Here is a 20,666-nt window from a genome sequence, read left to right as displayed (position 1 = left end):
ACACAGCCCAATGCAGTAACTCCCAGCTTGCCTGAAGCACAAAGATAAAAGTGGGGTACAACATTCAAAAAGGTATAGACTATTTAGCAGTCTACATGCTGTTGACTTTCAGAAAGAGTTAAAGGGTGTTACTGGATGTGCTTCCGCAATTCCAGCAGTAAAGACTGCTCCATTTCTAGGTGTTCCCCAGCTGAGTACCTCAGGCAAGATGTGGGCAACCAAATGCAGTCAGTAGTGGTTTATGCCAATTTATTTCACTCTTAATTAAAACAGAGCAGGGGCATCCACATAAGGGATGTCATTTACAGCATCTCAGTTGATACTTTAATTTCTCAGGATAATCAAACTCAATTGTTGGAGCACATCTGACTGTTGAGTGGCCAAATTACAGAAACCGGGTAGTAGGTTCTGAATCACACACAAACTTCAGCAAAATTTTGTCTTCTCTCTTTTGTAATTGCTTAATGCTTGGCCATGAATATTATAATTATTTTAGCAAACTGAAATGAATTGCAAATTTCTAGCAATAAACTGTAACAGATGTACTCCACTGGGTACAGCACCAGTTGGTTTAAAACATGGAACAAATGGCGGGGCAAGCCAAGGACGGAAGAATCCCCATATGTTTGCTCCTGTTGGAATTCTGCACCAGGAGCATGGCTCCAAGCGCAACAGTTGCAGAAATCCAAAAGGACTACGTAGCACAGCATGTCCCAGAATTAAATCTGAATTAAAACTGGCACAGAAAATACTCAATCACATATACAATGTAAAAATTGTTTATATTCCCACTACCTAAATAATATACTACCTGCCTAAATCTTGGATTGCCGACCAGAGTGGCTGCTCTAGCTAGAGATCTCTGGTGTTTTAAGAACAACTCAGATGTTAACTGCCTGGATGGCAAAGTAATGTAAATGTTTCTGGGTCTGTTGAACTGTCAGAAACGAAAATCCATGAGGGTGTTTTCTTCCTATTCATTTCAGTTCCCTGGTTGGTTTTTCACAGCTTATGGCTAGTCAGACATTTAGTAAATTTAACAAATAAATGCAGATAAGTCAGCAACTAAGAAGAAAAATTACTGAGAAGAAAGTTCTACAGTCTGTATTGCAAATAACAACGTATGCACAAAAATAAACCACTCTGGACACGCAAGAAAGGAATCCTGAGATCTCCAGTCTCTCTAACACACTGGTCATTTGAGCAGGATGAGAGCTGCTGGTGAGAAGAATTATTTGGGGTTCTGCAATCTTGCTTGTCTGAATTCCATGCTTATTCTGCTCCATAAATTCTCTTTCTTGACAGATGAGCTGTTGATCTCTCCAGATGCTAAAAGGGCAAGACTCAAGTTCCTCAACAGAGAATGCAAGTACATAATACACTCCTTTTCAAAGTACTCTGAACTTTGGATTTCACATGAAGATGCTATTTGTATAGTAATGCAGAACCTGTGAATAATATCTTTACAGTTTTACATAAATGGCCACATTTATTTCATTAAAAATAAAGTAGGTATAAATCCATTATCATTAATGGCTGCAAATCAGAATATAACACTTCTGTATTTGTGTAGAAATCTGTTTAGGTTGATGGAGAAAGAAATGGGGCTATGAGTAGGTACACAGATGCACATGTTGAGTTTGTGACTCGTGGCACAGCTGCACAACATGCACAGTAGAGCTAAACCTGCAGCTTTGCACAGTGCTGATGATTATGCACACCACCAAAGAATTATACTTTCTTTCACTATCTCCATAGATTATTTTGAAGACTTCACTTTGGGAAGAAAGCTGAGTGGCCTGTCTACAGAATGTAAACCAGTATATTTTGCAGATGAGTTCCTCAAATACAACTACCTTAAGGAATTCTTTTAATAATAACCCACGACGATGACTTCTTTAAGTCTTTTGAAATACAACAATTATAAGCTACAAAATATAGAAGAATGGTTCGATTTCTGAATACATCCTCTTCTGGAAGGGAACATATTATATTGTTATTATGTGACTAATAGCTATTAAGGTTGCAAGTATCCTAAAATGCATTAAGCTACTCATATGTAATGTACATGGAGAACAACTAGCATGTATAAGTCATAGCTACAGTTTTTAAATTTTGAGAATTTAGTGACAAATGGTTATGTTGATCTGTGCCAACACTAACACAGCTTCTGAGAATAAACTTACCATAAGCTATTCATTAGATGCTTATTGCTTAGCTTCTACTTTAAACTGTATGACTAACAAGGCTACACAAAAAATACTAGCTCTAATTTTCACTATCATCTATTAATCAAAAGACTGTAAAAGTTTTAAAACAGCATATTATATCACAGTAAGTAATTTATAAAAAATTTGAATTAATATTACTCCAAATAAGTGATTTCAAAGCAGTCACTCAGGATAGAATACACCTTCCAGTTGGGAGTCCTGTTTCTGACACAGCACTTTTGGTTAAATCAGGGCAGGTCTGGCACTTGCTCCCCAGTGATGCAACAAATTTCTGGTAAGGACATTTCATTTCACTTTTAATTTCATTAAAAGTGTCACACAACATTTTATTCCCATCTCATAAAGCCACCCTTTTCCTGAAATCAGAAGAAGCTATTGCAATTAAATCTGATTCTTAATTAAATGCATATTCAGCAAAATAAAATATAAATTTATGGAAGCACTACACTTATTGGGAATGCTCCAAAGCCAAGAGGGATAGGGGAGGCAGGCAGAGAGGGCACATTGTTAGGAAAAAGAGTACAATTTAAATCACAGGTGGGACTTCAATAACTTCAAGGCAGTCCTCAAAAAGTCCTGCTAGTCTAGCATTGTCTTTGTAAAATATATGGCACAAATTCAGATTTTGAAAGCTTTTTTTTAAAGCACTACGTTGTGAAATCTTTGGATTTTTTTTCTTTTTTTCCTTTCTCTGCTCCAAAGTAAAAATCTTAGCCAGGTGTCTTGCTTACGTGGACATTGTCCCTCACTCAAAACAGTAAGTTTGGAAAAAATTCAATAGTTCAGATTCCTCTGCTTCTGGAAAGCCTCCTACTGAAACCAATGAGTTGCACCAGGAGTATTTAGTCCTCAGTAATCCTCGTCTTTGTTATTGGTAATTCAAAGTCAGAATAAGGATCAGAAAAATCTACCTGCAGGCTCTGTCACAGGTTGCAGCATTAGAACTGTGTAAGCTTCTTAACAAGACAAAGTAAAAATTTGCTGGTTTCATGGATTCTGCCCACTTCCCCTAGCTTGTTGGGAAAGTTTCTTATTAACAGCCCCAAAACACCTGCTTAAGTTCACCACAGATCAATACATATACAGTCACAATGGACCTGCTGAAAATGCAACTGTGTGCATGCAGACTATGATTGTGGGCATAAAATACAGTCCCATGTGTTATTCTCTTTGTTTTAGCATATAGCACATTTACCTAGCCCAAACCCTGCAATACACAGGTTATATCCTGATTTACTCCAGTTGCTTCATAGAGCCTCCTCAGCTAAGCTCTTTTATATACATCAATTAAAATTCAGGAGTAGCCTAGGCATGCTAGGGAATGCATGTGGTGAACAATTTAACCCACCCCATTCCATTAATCTACCCAATTTCCTTAAAAAAGAGTTGTAATCTCCCTCACAGCAAGTAACATTAAATGTAGTGTAAGATACATATGTTCACCAAGTGAACATAATGAGAACATATTTATTTTTTCTAGGAGTAATGAGCACACTAAACAATTAATTTCAAAGCTATGCAAGTGTTAATTCACTGACAGAAACAAGTACCTGGGGCTTTTCCGATGATATTTTCTAGTATGTCTGAACATGAAATTAATTTTATAACTGTTATTTAGTCAAAAGCCAAAGAACTCAAGATAGAAGTATTTGTTTTTAAAAGATTAGATGACCCAGAATAATGAACAGTGTTTAAAAACCATGTCAGTGAAGAAAAAGACGACCAAGGCATGAACTCCTTCTATTAATATCTAATTTGAACTGCCTAGTTCATATTTTACATCTACTGTGCCTCTCAGAAGCCTGTATGAAGCACAGTTAGATGCAGCCTGTAAAGTCCCTAACTATCACTGGTGAATGAAACTGGTGAAAGTTTCATTACCAAATCACCAAAAGCAAGTTCTAGTCATAGAAGAGTTTGTAAGATTAGAAGATAAACAAGACCTTAAAAATTAAATACCTATGGTGTCAAATCTTCCAGAAGCTAGCTCTATGTAACATTTCATTATTGAAAGAATATGGGACAATGTTGTGAATTTCTCCCTCATGTTTATGTATGACAGAATATCCCATAAATTGACACTTGTGTCAAATGTGCATTTCCTTACTCAAGATCTGAAGAGAATCTTACAAACAATTTATATAATCTGGCTGATAATGTATCTTAGGAGTTCATCCAAAAACTTCAAAAAGGTGAAAAGACTGTGGTTTCACAGCAGTTCAGGCCTGGTTTAATTGTGAGGCAACAAAGGCCAGAGAAAGCTCAGTGAAATGTGAAATGAGCGCAGATGTCAGGGGAACAGTGTGGTCAGCCTTTGGAGAATCCAAGGGAAACCCCCAGAGAATTATTTTAGTATATTATCAGATATATTTTCTGCTACTGAGACAAATGGCTGCATGTGTGAGCAAAGTCACAAGCTTACTGCAAACCCATTTTATTGCAGTATATCAATGTGATGAGGTGCAACCCTCTTCTCTTTCAATAAGGATAAATTCTCTAGGTGGCCTTTTCTGTCCATGTCTGAGAAACAGCACTTTACACTACAATGATAGCTACAAACCAGAGTCCTCAAGGTCCAGAAAGCTGGAAGATAGGGTTCCACTTCTTTGGATACACAACCAACCTATGAACCAGTGCTAAAAGAGCAGTAGCACTGCAGCCTCCTGTGAGATAGGGACTGAGAAGCCAACAGGCTCAAGGGACTGAGGTCTGACCCTGAATATCGGTGTGCATTTGGGCAGGGAGAGTTCAAACACACCTGGAAAAATACTCAACTTTTAATCAGAAGACTAATTTCTTCTTTGAGCCACATAATCTCAAAAAAGTGCAAAAACTAAGGCCAGTGGATGATCTTGTGATAAGCTGTGCACTGACAGGTCACTGCCTTTAGCATAGCATTTAAGTACTATATCTTCCTCTTTACATTTCCACATAGATTTACATTTCCCCATAAAACAGACTGCTACTATATCAGAACAAACACCTTTTTGGTTTCTTGCACTCCTTACATAGCCTCAAATATTTAGGGAGAGTAAGACTATTTACCTTACTCATCATAGCATGCCAGTATCCTAGGAGTGTAGTCCTAGATCCATTACTAGATACATAAAAAATGGCATTTTCAAAACGGTTTTACCACTACAGATTTTCATGATCCTCAGATTTCCCTGCAGTATGTAAACACTTAAGTCTTAACCAAAAGAGCAGTTTTCTAAATCACTCCCACAAAAGCCGGGAAAGTCTTAGATATGAGTTAACAAAAGCGCACTTTCTGTTACAAAAGCAAAGTTAATGCATTACAGATTAACAAAGTAGCAAAATTACACAATCCTAAACATGGTTTACCTAATCATGTTGATACCTTAACTTTCAGATTAAGAGCTTGATTTCTCTAACTCAGCAATGCATTTGTGCTAGGTATTACTGTAAATTCTAAAAGGTTTATTAAGATAAAAAACAAGAAGAGTTGTTTCCCTTAGATACCAACCACTCTCCTCTATGGGAAGAGCTCTGGGTGGTAAATTACGCTGCTGGAAACTCTGCATGCTACCTCCTTGACACAACTAATCTCTGCTCAAGTGCCTTGACCCTCACAGGGAAAACTAAAGCGAATACCCACCCTCCCTGCTTTACTTTAAGTACCCAAGTAGTACTAGTATTGAGTGAATTATTCATGTGTTTAACACAAGCACATATACATCAAAACCATACAGCGTAAAGCAGGCTCAAATTTCACCATAACAAAAGATCAGTTCTGAGGCTTCTCCCTACTCTGTGATAAGATCATGTTTTCACACTATAAACAATACACCACATCCAAAAATATTAGCCTCCATATAGCAAATTCAGAGAAGGCATGGCTGAGCACAGCTCTTGTAGATTTACTCAAAGTTGATTCCACTATTATGTATTCATTTTGTTGTCTAAAATATTACTTAATTTACCGTAGAAGGTTTTAATTTGGTGCAGCTATCCTTCTCCACATACAGTTAACATTTTAATATTTTTTTCTCTCTAACTGGACAGTTTTTAACCATGCAACCAATTGGCTAAGTACAAAAAGAAACCCAGAGCAACTCCTGTCACAGTCTTGATTCTTAGCTTTATGAATGCTGTTACATTAGAAGCAAGCACATGCATGGTCTCCACAGTCTGTGAAACCCACTATGCCCAAAGTTACCTTTTTTCATCTTCCTAACAAAAATATATTCCTTCTTTATAAATCAAAACTTAAAGCTTCAGAAAATATTAGGTTTGTATCACAGGCGTAACAGTAGTTTCTGGTTTCCTCACTATAAAACTTATCCATGTCTGGACTGCTTGCACATCAAATTGCTCTGTTTACATGAGGAATACATATGCCATTTGGTAACTGCTCATTCACACAGAGAGTCATTTAACAAAAGGATTACAGCACAAAGGATCGTTATCATATACATACATTTACACCTCACTTCTATTTTTCTACAAGAAGACAAAAAGACTGAAAAAGAAAGCAAGCTCAGTTGCCCTTTGAAAATAAACTTAATGCCAAAACCAAAAATAGGCCACTGTATCCCCATAACTGAACCTCCCAACTGGACCCTCAATTGTGGGTGTTTGCTTAAGGAAAACCCAAACTTGCATTAGAGACATGTCAGCTCATGACAGGTGAACACTCTACTAAATTTTGATCACAAAAGAGAAATTAGCAAAGTTACTACTGCCTAAGTTTAATCATTGGCAAAATCAGCAGAACTAATTTTAGCTAACCAAAGCAATGTTCTGAGAACTTCGTTAAAAGGTGATTTGCAAAGTCCAATAAATGAACTTGAAATTCAAGGATGAGTGACAATATACATCCAAAAGATCTAGTACGTTCAGTGCTTGAAATACATGTGAACCTCTGTATTTGTTCCAAGAACATGCCAACTATCTATCAGTACCGACATTCTAAATCTGTTGCAATATGAAGAAGTAAGAAGTAAATTTACCTTTGTGCAACTAGTGTCTAAACTTCTACAAAAATGTCAGTAGCAACTGTTAAATACTTTGGTAAAATACAAAACTGGAAATGGAACTACTGATTTTCTAGTAATTTTGTGTATACATCAGATCATTCTAATCAAAAGGGAAAAAATAACCAGTAGAAATGTGAAGGACTTGTTAATTGTACACTATAAACAATAATGGTTTGATATGTGAAGTCACATTTTAAAATATAATTAAATGCCTGATAATTGGGGGGAAAAAAAAAAGAAAAAAACCTCAGCCAATTTTCAAGCAATAAAATTTGACAACCCATGCAAGTAAGGCAAGAGGAAACTGTTGCCAGTTTCCCCTTTTCCTTTTAAAACATCTTTGTCTTTTTTTTGCAGAAGCACACAGTGATGTTAATACCTTTAAGCAAAGAAACGTGATATTCTGTAAATACATGGGGAATCACATGCATTATAGATGACAATGGAACATAAATTGACAACAGGAAATACAAAGGGATTCCTTGGAGTTCTTCACTCTTACAATTTTGATTTTTAAATCTTATTGACATTAAATACTGATGAAAGTGTGGGATGGAGGCAGAGGTGATAATCAGATTAGGCTTCCCAGTCTAAAAACATGCCAGTAAACATTTGGATTCTGATCTATCATACTTTGTCCCATGCTTATACCAGAAAACTTATTTTTAAAATACTTTATAAAGGGTGTTGTATGTAGTAGCATTATTTTCCAACTCTTTTACTTATTAAGCAAAATTGCATCTCTGCTGTGAGTCCTCTAAACAGGGAAGAACTAGTATTTTTATAATTTTTAAAGTTTTCTAAAATTATAGTGAAGTATTTCTCCTATAAAAATACTGTAATGATTCTGAAGCTGTGGATTTCAAGCATGAAAATTAAAGTACTGGACTTCTAAAAAAATAAAATTTCCATCTTGATGACAGGTCAAAGCTGTCTTTCCTAGACTACAAGACCACAAAGCTGTCATTCAATTAGGATTGAAATATTAACAAACACTTGTCTCAGATCGGCATCCCTTTGTTTGTGGTTTGGTATGAGCAGGAGCACATACTGCAGAGTAACAGAAGTAATGTTATTCAGAAATGATGCAAAGGAAGAGTATCCAGGTAACTGTTCTATAAGTGCTTTAATTATTTTCCTGCTCTTCAGAGCAGGATGGCTTCAGAAATGTGGATTTAGTCTCTACCTCATAGAATCATAGAATGGTCTGGGTTGGAAGGGACATTAAAGACCATCTTGTTCCAACCCCCTGCCATGGGCAGGCACACCTTCCACTAGACCAGTTGCTCAGAGCCCCATCCAACCTGGTCTTGAACACTTCCAGGGATGGGGCATCCACAATTTCTCTGGGAAACCTGTTCCAGTGCCTCACCACCTTCACAGTACAGAATTTCTTCCTAATATCTGATCTAAACCTACCCTCTTTCACTTTAAAGTAAAACCCCCTTGTCCTACCCCTACATGCCCTTGTAAAATAAGCCCCTCTCCAGCTTTCTTGTAGGCCCCCTTTAAGCACCAGAAAGCTGCTTTAAGGTCTCTCCTGAGCATTCTGTTCTGAACAACCCCAACTCCCTCAGCCTGTCTTCATAGGAAAGGTCCTCCAGCCCTCTTATAATTTTTCTGGCTCTCCCCTGGACTCACTACAACAGGAACACATCCTTTTTATGTTGGGGACCCCAGAGCTGGATGCAGTACTCCAGTGGGGTCTCACAAGGGCAGAGTAGAGCAGGAGAATCCCCTCCTTTGACCTGCTGGCCACGCCTCTTTGGACGCAGCCCAGGATATGGTTGGCTTTCTGGGCTGCAGGCACACATTGCCAAGTCATGTTGAGCCTCCCACTTGACTTTAGGTCAGCTCTTCTTTTAGCTGTTATTTGCTCCCTTTTCCTGAGCAAAGGCCTACCTTCACAGACAGATGTGTTTTGTAAGCAAGGAGGGTGATTAACACCAGAAGTAAAAGTTATATGCCCAATTAAGCTGCTTCTCACAGCACCCGAGGAAGGGATTCACAGCTGCCAGTATGCCAAGCAGGGCACACTAGCTGAGTGTGACAAAACACCGACCAGACAAGAGGAACACAACCACAACAGTTGTTCTATCTCACCCTCCTGGACTTACACATCAACTGGCAGCCTCTCACAGGATTGCCTCCAGGATGATGGTTCTCAGCCTGAAACTCCCTAAGTTTAAACACTTATCTCCATTCAAATGCATGAGTTCCCTAGCTTCCATTTGAAACAGGGAGAAAGAGGGGGAAGCCATCACAAGTAATTACAAGAATAAACATTTTGTATAACAGTCTAATTGTTACTGGAGTCACCCTGGAACAAGAATACATTCATCCCCATGCTCCTGCCTTGCACTGCACAGAATGGATGGCAAACCTGGATGAAACTCTACTGATTAGCTCTTCAGCTAAGATGATAAAAGTGAATCAGAGAACAGACATGATAAAAACACTGCTCCAGCACTAAAAGAGTTTTGACCCAACTCTCAAGCCTGCTTCTGTACTTTTGACGAAGGGCTCATTAATAAGGTGCACAGAGAACATTATGCTGGGAGTTAAAAACTATCTAATTTTGCTTTTGAGCTAAATACTTCTTAGTGTTCCTAAATCAATTCATCTTATCTCCTCACCTGGTGCCAAGATTTAGCAGCATACAAGCTACTCTGCTTTACTTAAGAAGCAGTTCTTGTTCTATGGTCTTCAGGAAACTATTTCTTATCATATCCTATCCTAACTAAAGAGAACTGGCCCTTCAGCAGTCAATAGTATTGGTTACTGCTGACATTTTAGTCCGACTGTAGATATTTTGAGAAGAGACAATATTTTTATTTTTTTCTGTTCTGTATTCATTTCATTTCTCCATTTTATCACCAGCATCCTAGAACAGCTTCTGTTGTGGTTATCTTGTTTGCTTTTTTTTTCGTCACAATTCTTTTGTCACTTTCTCACTTCCATCTGTTTTAAAAAGCTATGTTTGAGTTAACTAAAATCTTCTAAATTTTGCATTTCCAATTGGAGCTGAAAAAAGGGCAATATCAAACACAGCTTTAAAATGGAAGCAGAATAATTCTGGGAACCACCTCTCTTCTCCCATCTTGTGTTCCTGTTATCAGCACACACACACATCCACACATTCAAGTGTGTGTGTGAATTTGCACAAGCCTGCTTTGTTCCTCTGATTCTGAAGACCGTCAAGATTAGTAGGGCAGTGTACCTCTAGGACTGATGAACAGATTTGTTAAGGCTAAAATCAGCTCTCGTATTTACCTGTAATTATATTCCAAAATATTACACTACACGTGGTATTTTGAGCACACATCCTCACACCAATTATGGATTACAGTCCTAAGAGTTAGTATATAGACCTAACTAGACACACTAAGAAGGACAGCAGGCTTTAATTTCATCAATACTAAACCAAAGGCAAATCTGGTACTCATTCCGAATTTTGCACTGAGCAGTAAATCACTGACTACTTCTTCAATACTGATTTAATTTAGAATTAAGAGTTTTCCTTAATGTGAAGGCTACACCCTATCTCACAAACTTCATTTTTAACGTTAACATGTGACACAATATGAAAACTGCTGACACAAATAATTGACTGCTTTATTATAAATAGAATATTTAAAGTTATTTTTTAAATGCCTCATAAATCCACATTAAGTCTACTTTATTGATTTCAGAAAAGTTCATTTTATTTCCATAGCGATATTGCATTATCTGACCACTTAAAAAAAAAAACAAAACACTTTTCTTGGTTTTTAACTGTCATTGAAATATCCTTCATTTCAAAGATATCAAGAAATTATCACTATTCACTTTCAATACAAAGCCTCTTACATTTCAGCTGTCATTTTCAAAAAATCATACTGAAAATAGTGTTTCTAAGCAGAGTTCAGTTGCAGTGTAATAAGTAATAATTTCATCAATTAGCAGTATTCAGCATCCACTGAGAGTTCTCTCACTATTATTTTATTCATAGAGTTCTTTGTGGAAGTAGCATACTAAAAAGATCCATTTATCCTTCAAGGTTTTTCATAAATGTGTCATACATCTTAGAAAACAATTGGTTATTATTCTCGCTCAATCTAAATAACTATAATAACTTCCAGGTGTAAAACCTCTCTTTATACTTTCAATCTTCTTTACTCACATTATGGGTCTACGTTCTTAATAACCTATTCTAACACTTCTACCTACATTCACAAATGAATTCTGGAGTTTTGCATGCATGCTAGACATGCCTGGATGGAAGACTAGTCAGCTTATTGTTAAGAGCAGAATAGAGTTGGGTTTCACAGAATGCCCTTCACAATCAAGGCAAAACCAAGCATTTTATAATGAGCAAGATGCTAGTATAGATGTTAACAGTGCAATGGCTGTACAGGAAAATGCTGTGATTATTAAACTCTGCAATAGCTTGCTTTGCATATTTTATTCCTCCTTCCCTCTAGATCCCTGCACATATTTATCAGCACTTTTCTCCTCACCTAGAAGCACACGTCCTGCCTTCTGTCCTTTCATCTCAAGACTGCAAAGGGCTCCCTTCAGAGCGCAACATTATCACTCCTTAATCAACTGACAGGTATGCAATTGGGCAGTAAAAGGTCCTCTCTCAAGACTGGGTAGGCAGCTCCATGCAGACTGTACAGCACAATAAAACAACCCCATCTCAGGGAACAGTAGCCCAGTTTTCAGTGATGCATCTCCTACACAGCAGTCTGCTCCATTCTCTCCACATTGGTCAAATGTTTCATTGACTGAAGAAATTCTGGCCAGGACAGCTCATTTCAACAGAAGTTTCAGTTTAAATAAGGCCTCTCAGAGCACAGTTAACAAAATCACAACAAAGAACCAAGGCAATTGTGCAGCAATATATTAATAAATAAACTAAGTACCACAACGACCTATCTGAAAATGGCACAGAGTCTAATCTCCATAATGAGCATAAACCTAATGATATTGCATGTATGACTAATATTTGAAAGAAGAGCATCCTTAGGAAGAACATATTAACTAACATCAAACTTTCAAAGCAGCTTTCAATTTTTCCACCTCATTTCTACAGTCTCAAAGTGGTGTGTACAGGTATATCTATTAAAAAAACCACACACACCAACAGTTTGGCTGCCTGGACACTTCTCTCCTTAATTACATATATAATTGTTTTTGAACCCGAAATTAAAATGTCAGAATGCACCATGATTGCCCCTAACTGATGACTAACATCCCATCTAAATGGAAATATTTAGATTCATCGCCTAGATACCTTTTTAATTTGCTTCCAAATAGAGTCACAGGCAAGCATGTCTGCCTTCTCCCATTTGCACTGTTGGTGTCAAGTTGAACTGGAAAGGCCAACCATTTCAATGAACTAAAATAAACGTATTTTTAAGGTCAAGTCACTTGTAACACTTCAGGCAGTAAATGTCATACTCAAAGTAAAACTGAACCTCAGCTTAAGCAGAGACGAAAGGTTTGGCATTTCAAGGACTTCATTGTGTTTATCACTTTAAATTTGCAAATAAAATATGGACATCACATATATTAATATTTATCATACTAATAATGTTTTCTGAAACAATACATATAAATAGTAGAAGAATTATTAAAACCAAAATACTTTTATAGGTGGGCTTACTCTAATTTCAAATGGTGAAGTCCCTGCAAGACCTAAAAACACTAAAAATTCCTCATTGGCTTAGGGAGGCATCTATGACCACGGTAAAAACCCAGATGTTTCATAGGAAGATATCAGCATTTCCACAGAGGAATGAAGTGAAATTGCCAAATTCAGTCAGCAGCATAGGAAAACAAAGCTGTTATTTCATTTGTAATTTACGATTTGGATAATATTAAGAAAAAACTCCTTTACATATCTTGATCTAAATAGTCCCCAAATGTACTTGCTTTGGTATTTCCTCCTCACTGTGTCTTCTAATTTTCATTGTTACTCTTGTTTTTTTTCTAATCGTATTTTAAAAAGTTTGCCCACTTGAATCCCATGTTCTTTGTCATATGCAACAACAAAAAAAATTGGGTATTTTGTCATGGTTGTAAGAGTTTATGAGCAGAAAAAAGTCAAAGTTAAACCAAAACCCTGTCTGAATCACCTATTATTTCATAAAAGAATACACCTGGCCAATTTAAAGGTAAAATGGTCTTATTTTTAAGAAACACTATTATGAGAAGAAAACCAGATAATTTAGTTAAATTCTTCCACTTACTTCTTTAGCTGCTTTCTTCCCCAATCACAATTTGACCTGGATATATCTGACTTTTTTCAAAATTTACGTTTTGAATTATGGCCTTGCATTTGAACTGCATATAGATCAAGAGGACAAAATGCCCCCCAAGATCTGTGTAGCCAATCTCTGTTAGCACATTTCACAAACTGATGCTCTGTACATGTAAAGTTGCCAGAGATTTATGCTGTGCTGATCTGCAAGAATTCTGCCCTTTGTAAAAAATGACAGCAAATGAAAATGAAAAGACTTTGAAAAACATGCCCACACAAACACCACCCTCTGAGCTTCTGATAAGGCATTTATGGCCAAGGGTTTCCTAATCCCAAATGTTTGATTTCTTTGCCAAATCACATACTTGCCGAAGTCTTATATAAAGGCACAAATCCTGCTCTTCTCAAAGGCAACAGCACAGGGCAGGGAGCAGAGTGTGTAACACTGTACTGATGAAATAAAAAAGGAATAGAAATCATATGCTAATAAGAGGAGGGAGGTTGCCAGGCAACGAGGGAGGGAGAGAAAGCAGTTTTTGATTTGAACTCTGTGCTGTCAAAGGGTTAGCATAGCCAGAACAAACAGGACATATTCAATCCAGCTTGTCTGCAGCCACCAGGAATTTCAGCTTTTCTCAATATTTTAAATAGAAATGTGTTCCCAACTCAGTGCCAGTTACATTTGTGTTCCCTGGGTCATTTTACTGACACTGGCAAAATGGTATAGGATAGGATGAAAAGTGCAATTTTTAAAAGTGTTAATTTTAAAAGCAGCAGCTTGTGTCTTTGGGTAGCACAAACTGCACCATGCATGCACGCTGGCTGGTAGATTGGAGAGAGCTAAGCAATCTTGTGTCCAAGTAAACTGCAGTCCATCAGATACAGCCACACCTCTCTGGGATGCACTGAAAATTGTGCAAATTCTGCCCTGTTGCTAAAACTGCCCCCCTTCAAATGCATCTCAAATGACTGCCCTGCACTGTTGCACTTGTCATAGCTGAAGGGCAAAATCCTGTCTTATGGATCTCAGCTTCCTATATAGACATGTAGTGTTACTTTCTTAGATGTAACACTAAGCAGAGGAAAGAATAAAATTCAAGATTGGTCTACAACATAAAATCATCAAGAAATCCATTTCTGTGAAAGGAAAATGAATTTCAGTTCCTTCTCGTTTTCAGAGTTGCTCACTGCAGCGACTAGTCATAAGTCCCAGCCATGAGAAGAGGTGGGAATAGCAGTTCTTATTTGAAAGATCTTCTTAGAAAAAAAGTAGAATGCTAAGAATGTGGAAAAAGTTGGAAGTTGAACTCATAAGTAACATTGAAACTCAAAGGTTGAAGGAAAATGAAAAGCACGAGTCAATTTTTTTTTCCAACACAATTATTTTGGAGGACTTGACTGAATTTCAGCACTACAACCTTGCAAACTATCAGCAGTGGAGGCAAGACCATACATAACTCCTTGAGCATCAACAGGATTTGCACATAAAACATAAAAAGATAAAATGTTTCATACAGAAGACTTTCCTTCCTACTTGCCAGATCAAATTTTAACCTGATGAGTAAATCATATTGTTCAATCCTCTAAGACAGACATGGTAATTGTGGTCCATAATCTTCCATGAGGTCTTAGCAATCATGCTGTAATTGCTGTTCCACTCAGCTAAGGGTTTACTATAATAAAACCTCTAAAACAATGAAAAGGCTTGAGAAATTCATTAAACAAAAACAGCTAAACAGGAAGCTTTGTTTCCTCACTGATTGTTTGTTAAATGACCCTAGGAAGACACAGCCATCAATCTGGAACAGCCATCTGATCATCACAACAAGCTATAAAGCAACAGCATAAAAACATTCTACATACTAAAGCTTCATTATGGAACTTCAAACAACTAACAGGTATCTACAACAGAGAGAAACATTGTAATAATTGGAGCTTTTAAAAATAAAAGTTTAGCCTAGATCAAATGAAGCTGCTTCAGTTATTTATTCACATAACTTTTGCCTGACAGTTTTGTGAGCCATGCTGACTAGTAGAATTACCTGCTATCTTGCTGAAGGTTTCCTGTGTTTTAACAGTACTTCTTATTTTTCAATCCCTGCCCTGCCTCCCCCTTTGAGCAAAACAAGCTTAGCTCTCCAACACACCTCTCTACCTGCAGTCTTTCACTGTTCTCATCCATTTGATGAGAATATGAAGAATTAACGTTGCCAAATCAAGTACTTGGAAATTAATGAATGGAAAAACTGTGAAGCGTTGAGTAGAATCCTGAATGACATTATTGAGTATTGGTCTCTGTGTGCTGTGTTTTCCTGACTGCATTCTAGTTTTCTCTGCAGTCTCTCTAGTCATCTCATTCGGTGATGTTTGGGTGGCGAACACTTTATAACTCTTTGCCATCCAGACTACAGCTAGTGAGAGTAGGTCTCCCAGCCTTCATTGGTAAGGGCTTCTTCCCAGCAGAGCAGAGATGCTTTGCCACACTGTCACAAACCTGAAACGTTGACAGTAAATTAAAACCCATCCCCCCAACATAACTTAGTGCGAAAAACAGTGTTACCATTCTTACAGGAGGTGGAGAGTATGTTGGCACTTCACAGATCTCACCTTCCTTCTGAATCATCTGTTGCATACGTTTAAAAGGGAGTTGGGTGTTGATGGGTAATTCCCTGTTGGACCAGCAGCTGGGTACCTAGAACGTTGTCACAGCTGTTTCCACCCCAGCACTGATGTCAGAAGTGAGAATAAAGTGAAAGGTGTGAAGGGCTAGAGCCATGTTCTGAAATTGCAATCTGGGAATTGCCTGAGAATTATCAGGGTAAATTTGTGTCACTTTCACTTATAATACAATGAACACTGTCACTATAAACTGTGTCAACCTTTCTTTTCATTTAGCTTCAGACAGTATAGATGGCTCTTAAGTCACATATTTTTATTGTAGAAGTTATAAAATTCATCCCAAGCATCTTTGTTTGGTGTTACTTTAGAAATCTAACATTTGCTGTGCTTTTTGTTCACTGTGCTCTTATTTCTGTGGTGGTGTAATCCATAGGTATAAATAAATTGCTATTGCCTATTGTGAACAAAAGCTTTACAAACAACATTAACTTCAGGGTGCAAAGGAATGTTTCTTAAGGACCAGACTGCGCCCACTGAGCCCTTAGTGAGGACACAGGTGGCTCCAGGAGTTCCTCAGTGCCTAGTGGAATGCGGAATGAGGTTATAGGCTATTTGAGCAGCTCACTAAGGCTACAGACAGCATGCCTGAACTCAAAGGACTCACCTGGTTTCAGGATCAGTTAGGGAAACAGAACTTCTTATGTTTCCTGCTGCATGTAAAGGCCACTAGGGAAGTGCTCATAAGCTTCAAGGAAGCCTTATTGTACAACCTGCAGTTTCTATACTGTTTGAAGTAGCAGGTTTGATAGAAGTGATGGTTCTTCATTCCCTGGAATATATACTTAGCAGGTGCTATGCATCATGGACTATGACAGCAAGGTAAGCAAGTTTCACTTGTCAAGTTTATTCTTCTCCCAATTCTTCCCAATTCTTCCCAATTGAAGATTGCAATAGATATAATTACATATGGCTTATACACAATGATAGGAAGGAATCAGGTAAAAACAAAAGGAAAGGTGAAAAAAAAAAAGAATTTCTTTCCCAAAGTATCACTGGGAAGTTTACATGAAGTCTGTAAACATTCTCTGGATCTTGCATGTACATTGCACATAGTTTCACATTACAAGTTAGAAAGGGACTGCTTTCCTCAAAATGTAGATTTCAAAAATTCTTACAAAGATTTAGAGAGGTAATAAATAAAAATCCAAGGCAAGTCCTTGTACCATAAATACAAGGTAGGTACTTTCACATGTAGCCATTTTTGAACAGGCTTTCTTTCCTTTTGCTTAGAGTATCTGCATCCAAGGAATATTAACAGCACATTTTGACAGTTGACTGTATTCGAAAAAAGGCAGTGTTTGGAGTTTGTGGGGTTGGCAGTAGTTGAGGGGAGGTGGAGTTGGTGTTTTGTTTTGGTATTTTGGGAGCTATTTTTGTGGCAGTTATAGTGTTTAAAAAAATAAATAAATGGAGACCACCATATACTTAAATCACAACCCACCTAGTCTCCCACAATATGGAAAGCAGACTTTCAGAACACGATTATCTATATAATTCCTTTATCTTCTTTAGTTAGGCTGAAGCTTCTGGCAAAGCTGAACAAGGGGGACAAGATTCCTTGGAGATAGCTTCCTGGAATTTTTCTTTTGTAAAATAACTTGGAGAACTGGCTGTGATTTTAGCTACTTCTAGCACAGATTCTCAGCTCCTCTTTAATGAATGACATGTTTTTTTATTCAGCCTTAACTATTTATATAAATTATCAAGTAATACCTGGACTTCGAAGATCATATTTAATATTTTAATTATATGAACTTGAATTTGAGACACTAACCACTGAGATAAGTTTCATTAAATCACTTGTTCAGTTTTTATATTGTAGCCAAGAAATTGACCAAAACATTCAAGTTGTGCTGCCAGTGCTCATGTTGATAGATTGCTCCCCTCAACAAACAAATTACTGAGAATATTTACCTACAATGATAAACTTAGTTAACACACACTGTCCCTACTTCAAAGATAAAAATAAAATACATTTTATTGAAAATACCTCCCCCTCTCCAAAAAAAAAAAAAAGTTCTATGCAGGGGAAAAAGAAAAAACCAAACACCACCACGGAGGGCTACAATTAGATTATCCGCAATTACTGATATATTCATCTGAGAGACAAATCATACAATGACTAAATTTATTCGAACAGATGGGGAAAGGACAATACATTTGGTAAGAAGTAGACTGCCTTGATTTCCTTGCTAGTTCAAATGACTGATGAAAACAAAAACACAGCAAGATGCTGACCAAAGTTTCTATTTGCAACTTCAGAGTAAAGGAAACGCTAGCCTTTTCAAAATCCATCAGTCTTCTAAATCATGTAGTACTGCATACTATTACCAATACACAGTCCTATCATAATATTGTTCTTTGAATCTGAGTCATATATCTAGAAATGCAAAACAATGTAACACTAGAAATATTTTGCATTAAAAATTTGAGGAAAATACTCAAAACCTGTACAACTAAAAATCAATCCTTTGTCATAAAAAAATTATCTTCAACCCTTGAAAAAATCCCAGATTGGCTGCTCTGAAAACACTGAGCTGGTGAAAGACAGTACTGATTTCATACCACAGTGCCTCCCTAACTACCAAGAAGACTTCTATTATAGTTCATTCTTCCTGCTCATTCCACTTCTGGACATGAGTCATGGTTTGAGCAGCCGATCAGTTAGGAAATGGACTAGGCACAAAAACTCAATATGAGAACTGATGATAAAATTCAGTCACAACTGACCTAGAGATGTGTTCAAGCTGCTGCTGTGCACATTCAGGTATTATGACTCGGCCCTCAGTGAGCTGCAACAGCCCACCCTAAACTTAGTACCTTACATTTCAAGGTAAGGTACAAAAAGTTGTGTCAGGCAAGAACAAGACTATCAACTGCAAGTTGGTTTATTCCAGACTCTTCATAAAGAGCTGAAGTTTACAGCCATATGCAAGGTCCTGTGAAGGGTGGGAAAAAGCTACCTTGAAGCCCAACCATACAACCTGGCTAACATGGGCAGGAGTTCACCACATATTCCACTGCACTAGCAGTGGTCAGTCCACCTCGCACCAGGGCAGGCCCCGAACCTACTTCCAAGATCCCAGCTAGACCTGAAGCAAGGAATGTCATACAAAAACATTAAGTGCCACAGGTGCAGCAAGCCACTTGAACCTGCCATCCTGCTCAGCCTTCCATGCAACTGCATTAGTCCACGGAGACTGGGTGCAGCCCGTGCGCTCAGCTTGGCCCGTGGTGGGACAGCGAAGAGCTGCGGTCCTGCACATCTCCACCGGCCCACAGGCAGCTGCAGGACAGAGAACACCAGCCTGGCAGCCTGAGGCCGCCAAGGGCTCACCAGGTCACGGCCCCCGAGCAGCGCCGCCCCGCAGGAACCCTGGCAGAACCGGGAGACCGACCCCACCGGGGAGACGGGGCTCGGCCAGACCCTGCCCTCGACTTCTCCGTAGAGTGAGAGGAGCGGAGACTAGAGGGGAGGCGCCGGGCGCCACCCCCGCACACCCCTCGGCCGGGCGACTGCCGCGCTGCCCGGGGCGGGGAGGCACACGGGCACAGCCGGAGCGCTGCGCCCGGCAGTGCCCCGGCGGCCGTCCCGGCAAGGGCCGCGGCTTCCCGGGCGGCAGGCCAGCCCCGGGGCCCCCAGCGCCGCCAAACTTTGCCGGGCGCTCCCGGCCCGGGCGCCGCCGCCGGGCAGAGCCCCCTCCCCGCTAGCGACAGCCGCACGTCCCGGCAGGGCGAGTGGGTACCTCAATGTCCACCGGGTCCCGGCTCAGCACACGAGCCATGGTGTCCGCACCGCCACCGCCTTCCCCCGGCTCCCCGCAGTCCCGGAGTGGAACGGAGCGGAGCTCGGGAGGAGGCGGAGCCGGTAGCCCGGGCAGCAACGCCCAGGTGGGCGGGCGCGCCCCGCGCCTGGCCGGGGCCGCGCCGCGGGGCAGAACCGCCCGGGGGCAGGGCACAGGTGTGCCGCGGGACCGGCACCGCCCGCGGGGGGACAGCGGGCACCGAGGGCAGGGAAGTCCTGTACGGGGGGCTCGGCACACACTGCCCCGCCGGGAAAGGGCCGGAGTCCATGTGCCTCTCCCCATCACGGACCACGTGCACACCCGGTCTCCTGCACCTCCTGGAAGGGAAACTGCGCGGAGAGGGCCAAAGATCACCCTGGGTGTTTATCATGACAATCCCAGAGGAGCAGCCTGCACGCTACGAGTGCTGCACCTGGGGCCACGGACCCTCTCCTGCCCAAAGAGGGGTGGACCCTTCCCAGGGTTACACTTATACACTCTCCCAGCCCAACTGGCCTAGGCTGTCCCCGAACCTTCACTCTTGTCCTGACTGGGACAGCGAGCCTTCCCACCTGCTCAGGAGACGCCCCTCCCAGAAGCCATCCTGCTGCGGGAAGTGCCAGGAAAGCCAACAGGCCCGGTCACTGCCTTTGTGAGCTCTTCAGTGTTTTCCTCCCAAACATTGCGATTGTTTGGTACCAGAAACACAATATTTATGGTATCA

General features: G+C 39.6%; 1 protein-coding gene across 5 annotated transcripts in view; it reads right to left on the bottom strand.

Moving 5' to 3' along the window:
• The window catches only part of DPYD (dihydropyrimidine dehydrogenase), a 336,847-nt gene extending 316,822 nt beyond the window's left edge, over positions 1-20,025 (bottom strand). For all 5 annotated transcript variants that reach the window (XR_001876800.1, XM_017827217.1, XM_017827219.1 and 2 more), the window contains exon 1: positions 19,904-20,025. Coding sequence is in view for 4 of the 5 variants with exons in the window: in XM_017827217.1 (XP_017682706.1) it covers positions 19,904-19,942 (39 nt within the window). In the remaining variant the exon portion in view is untranslated. The remainder of the gene's footprint in view (positions 1-19,903) is intronic.
• Positions 20,026-20,666: the final 641 nt, after the last annotated feature.

The sequence above is a fragment of the Lepidothrix coronata genome, unplaced genomic scaffold (assembly GCF_001604755.1).
Source record: "Lepidothrix coronata isolate B3197 unplaced genomic scaffold, Lepidothrix_coronata-1.0 Scaffold136, whole genome shotgun sequence".
In the NCBI taxonomy this organism is placed as follows: domain Eukaryota; kingdom Metazoa; phylum Chordata; class Aves; order Passeriformes; family Pipridae; genus Lepidothrix; species Lepidothrix coronata.
This window is presented reverse-complemented; position numbering and strand designations above follow the sequence as displayed.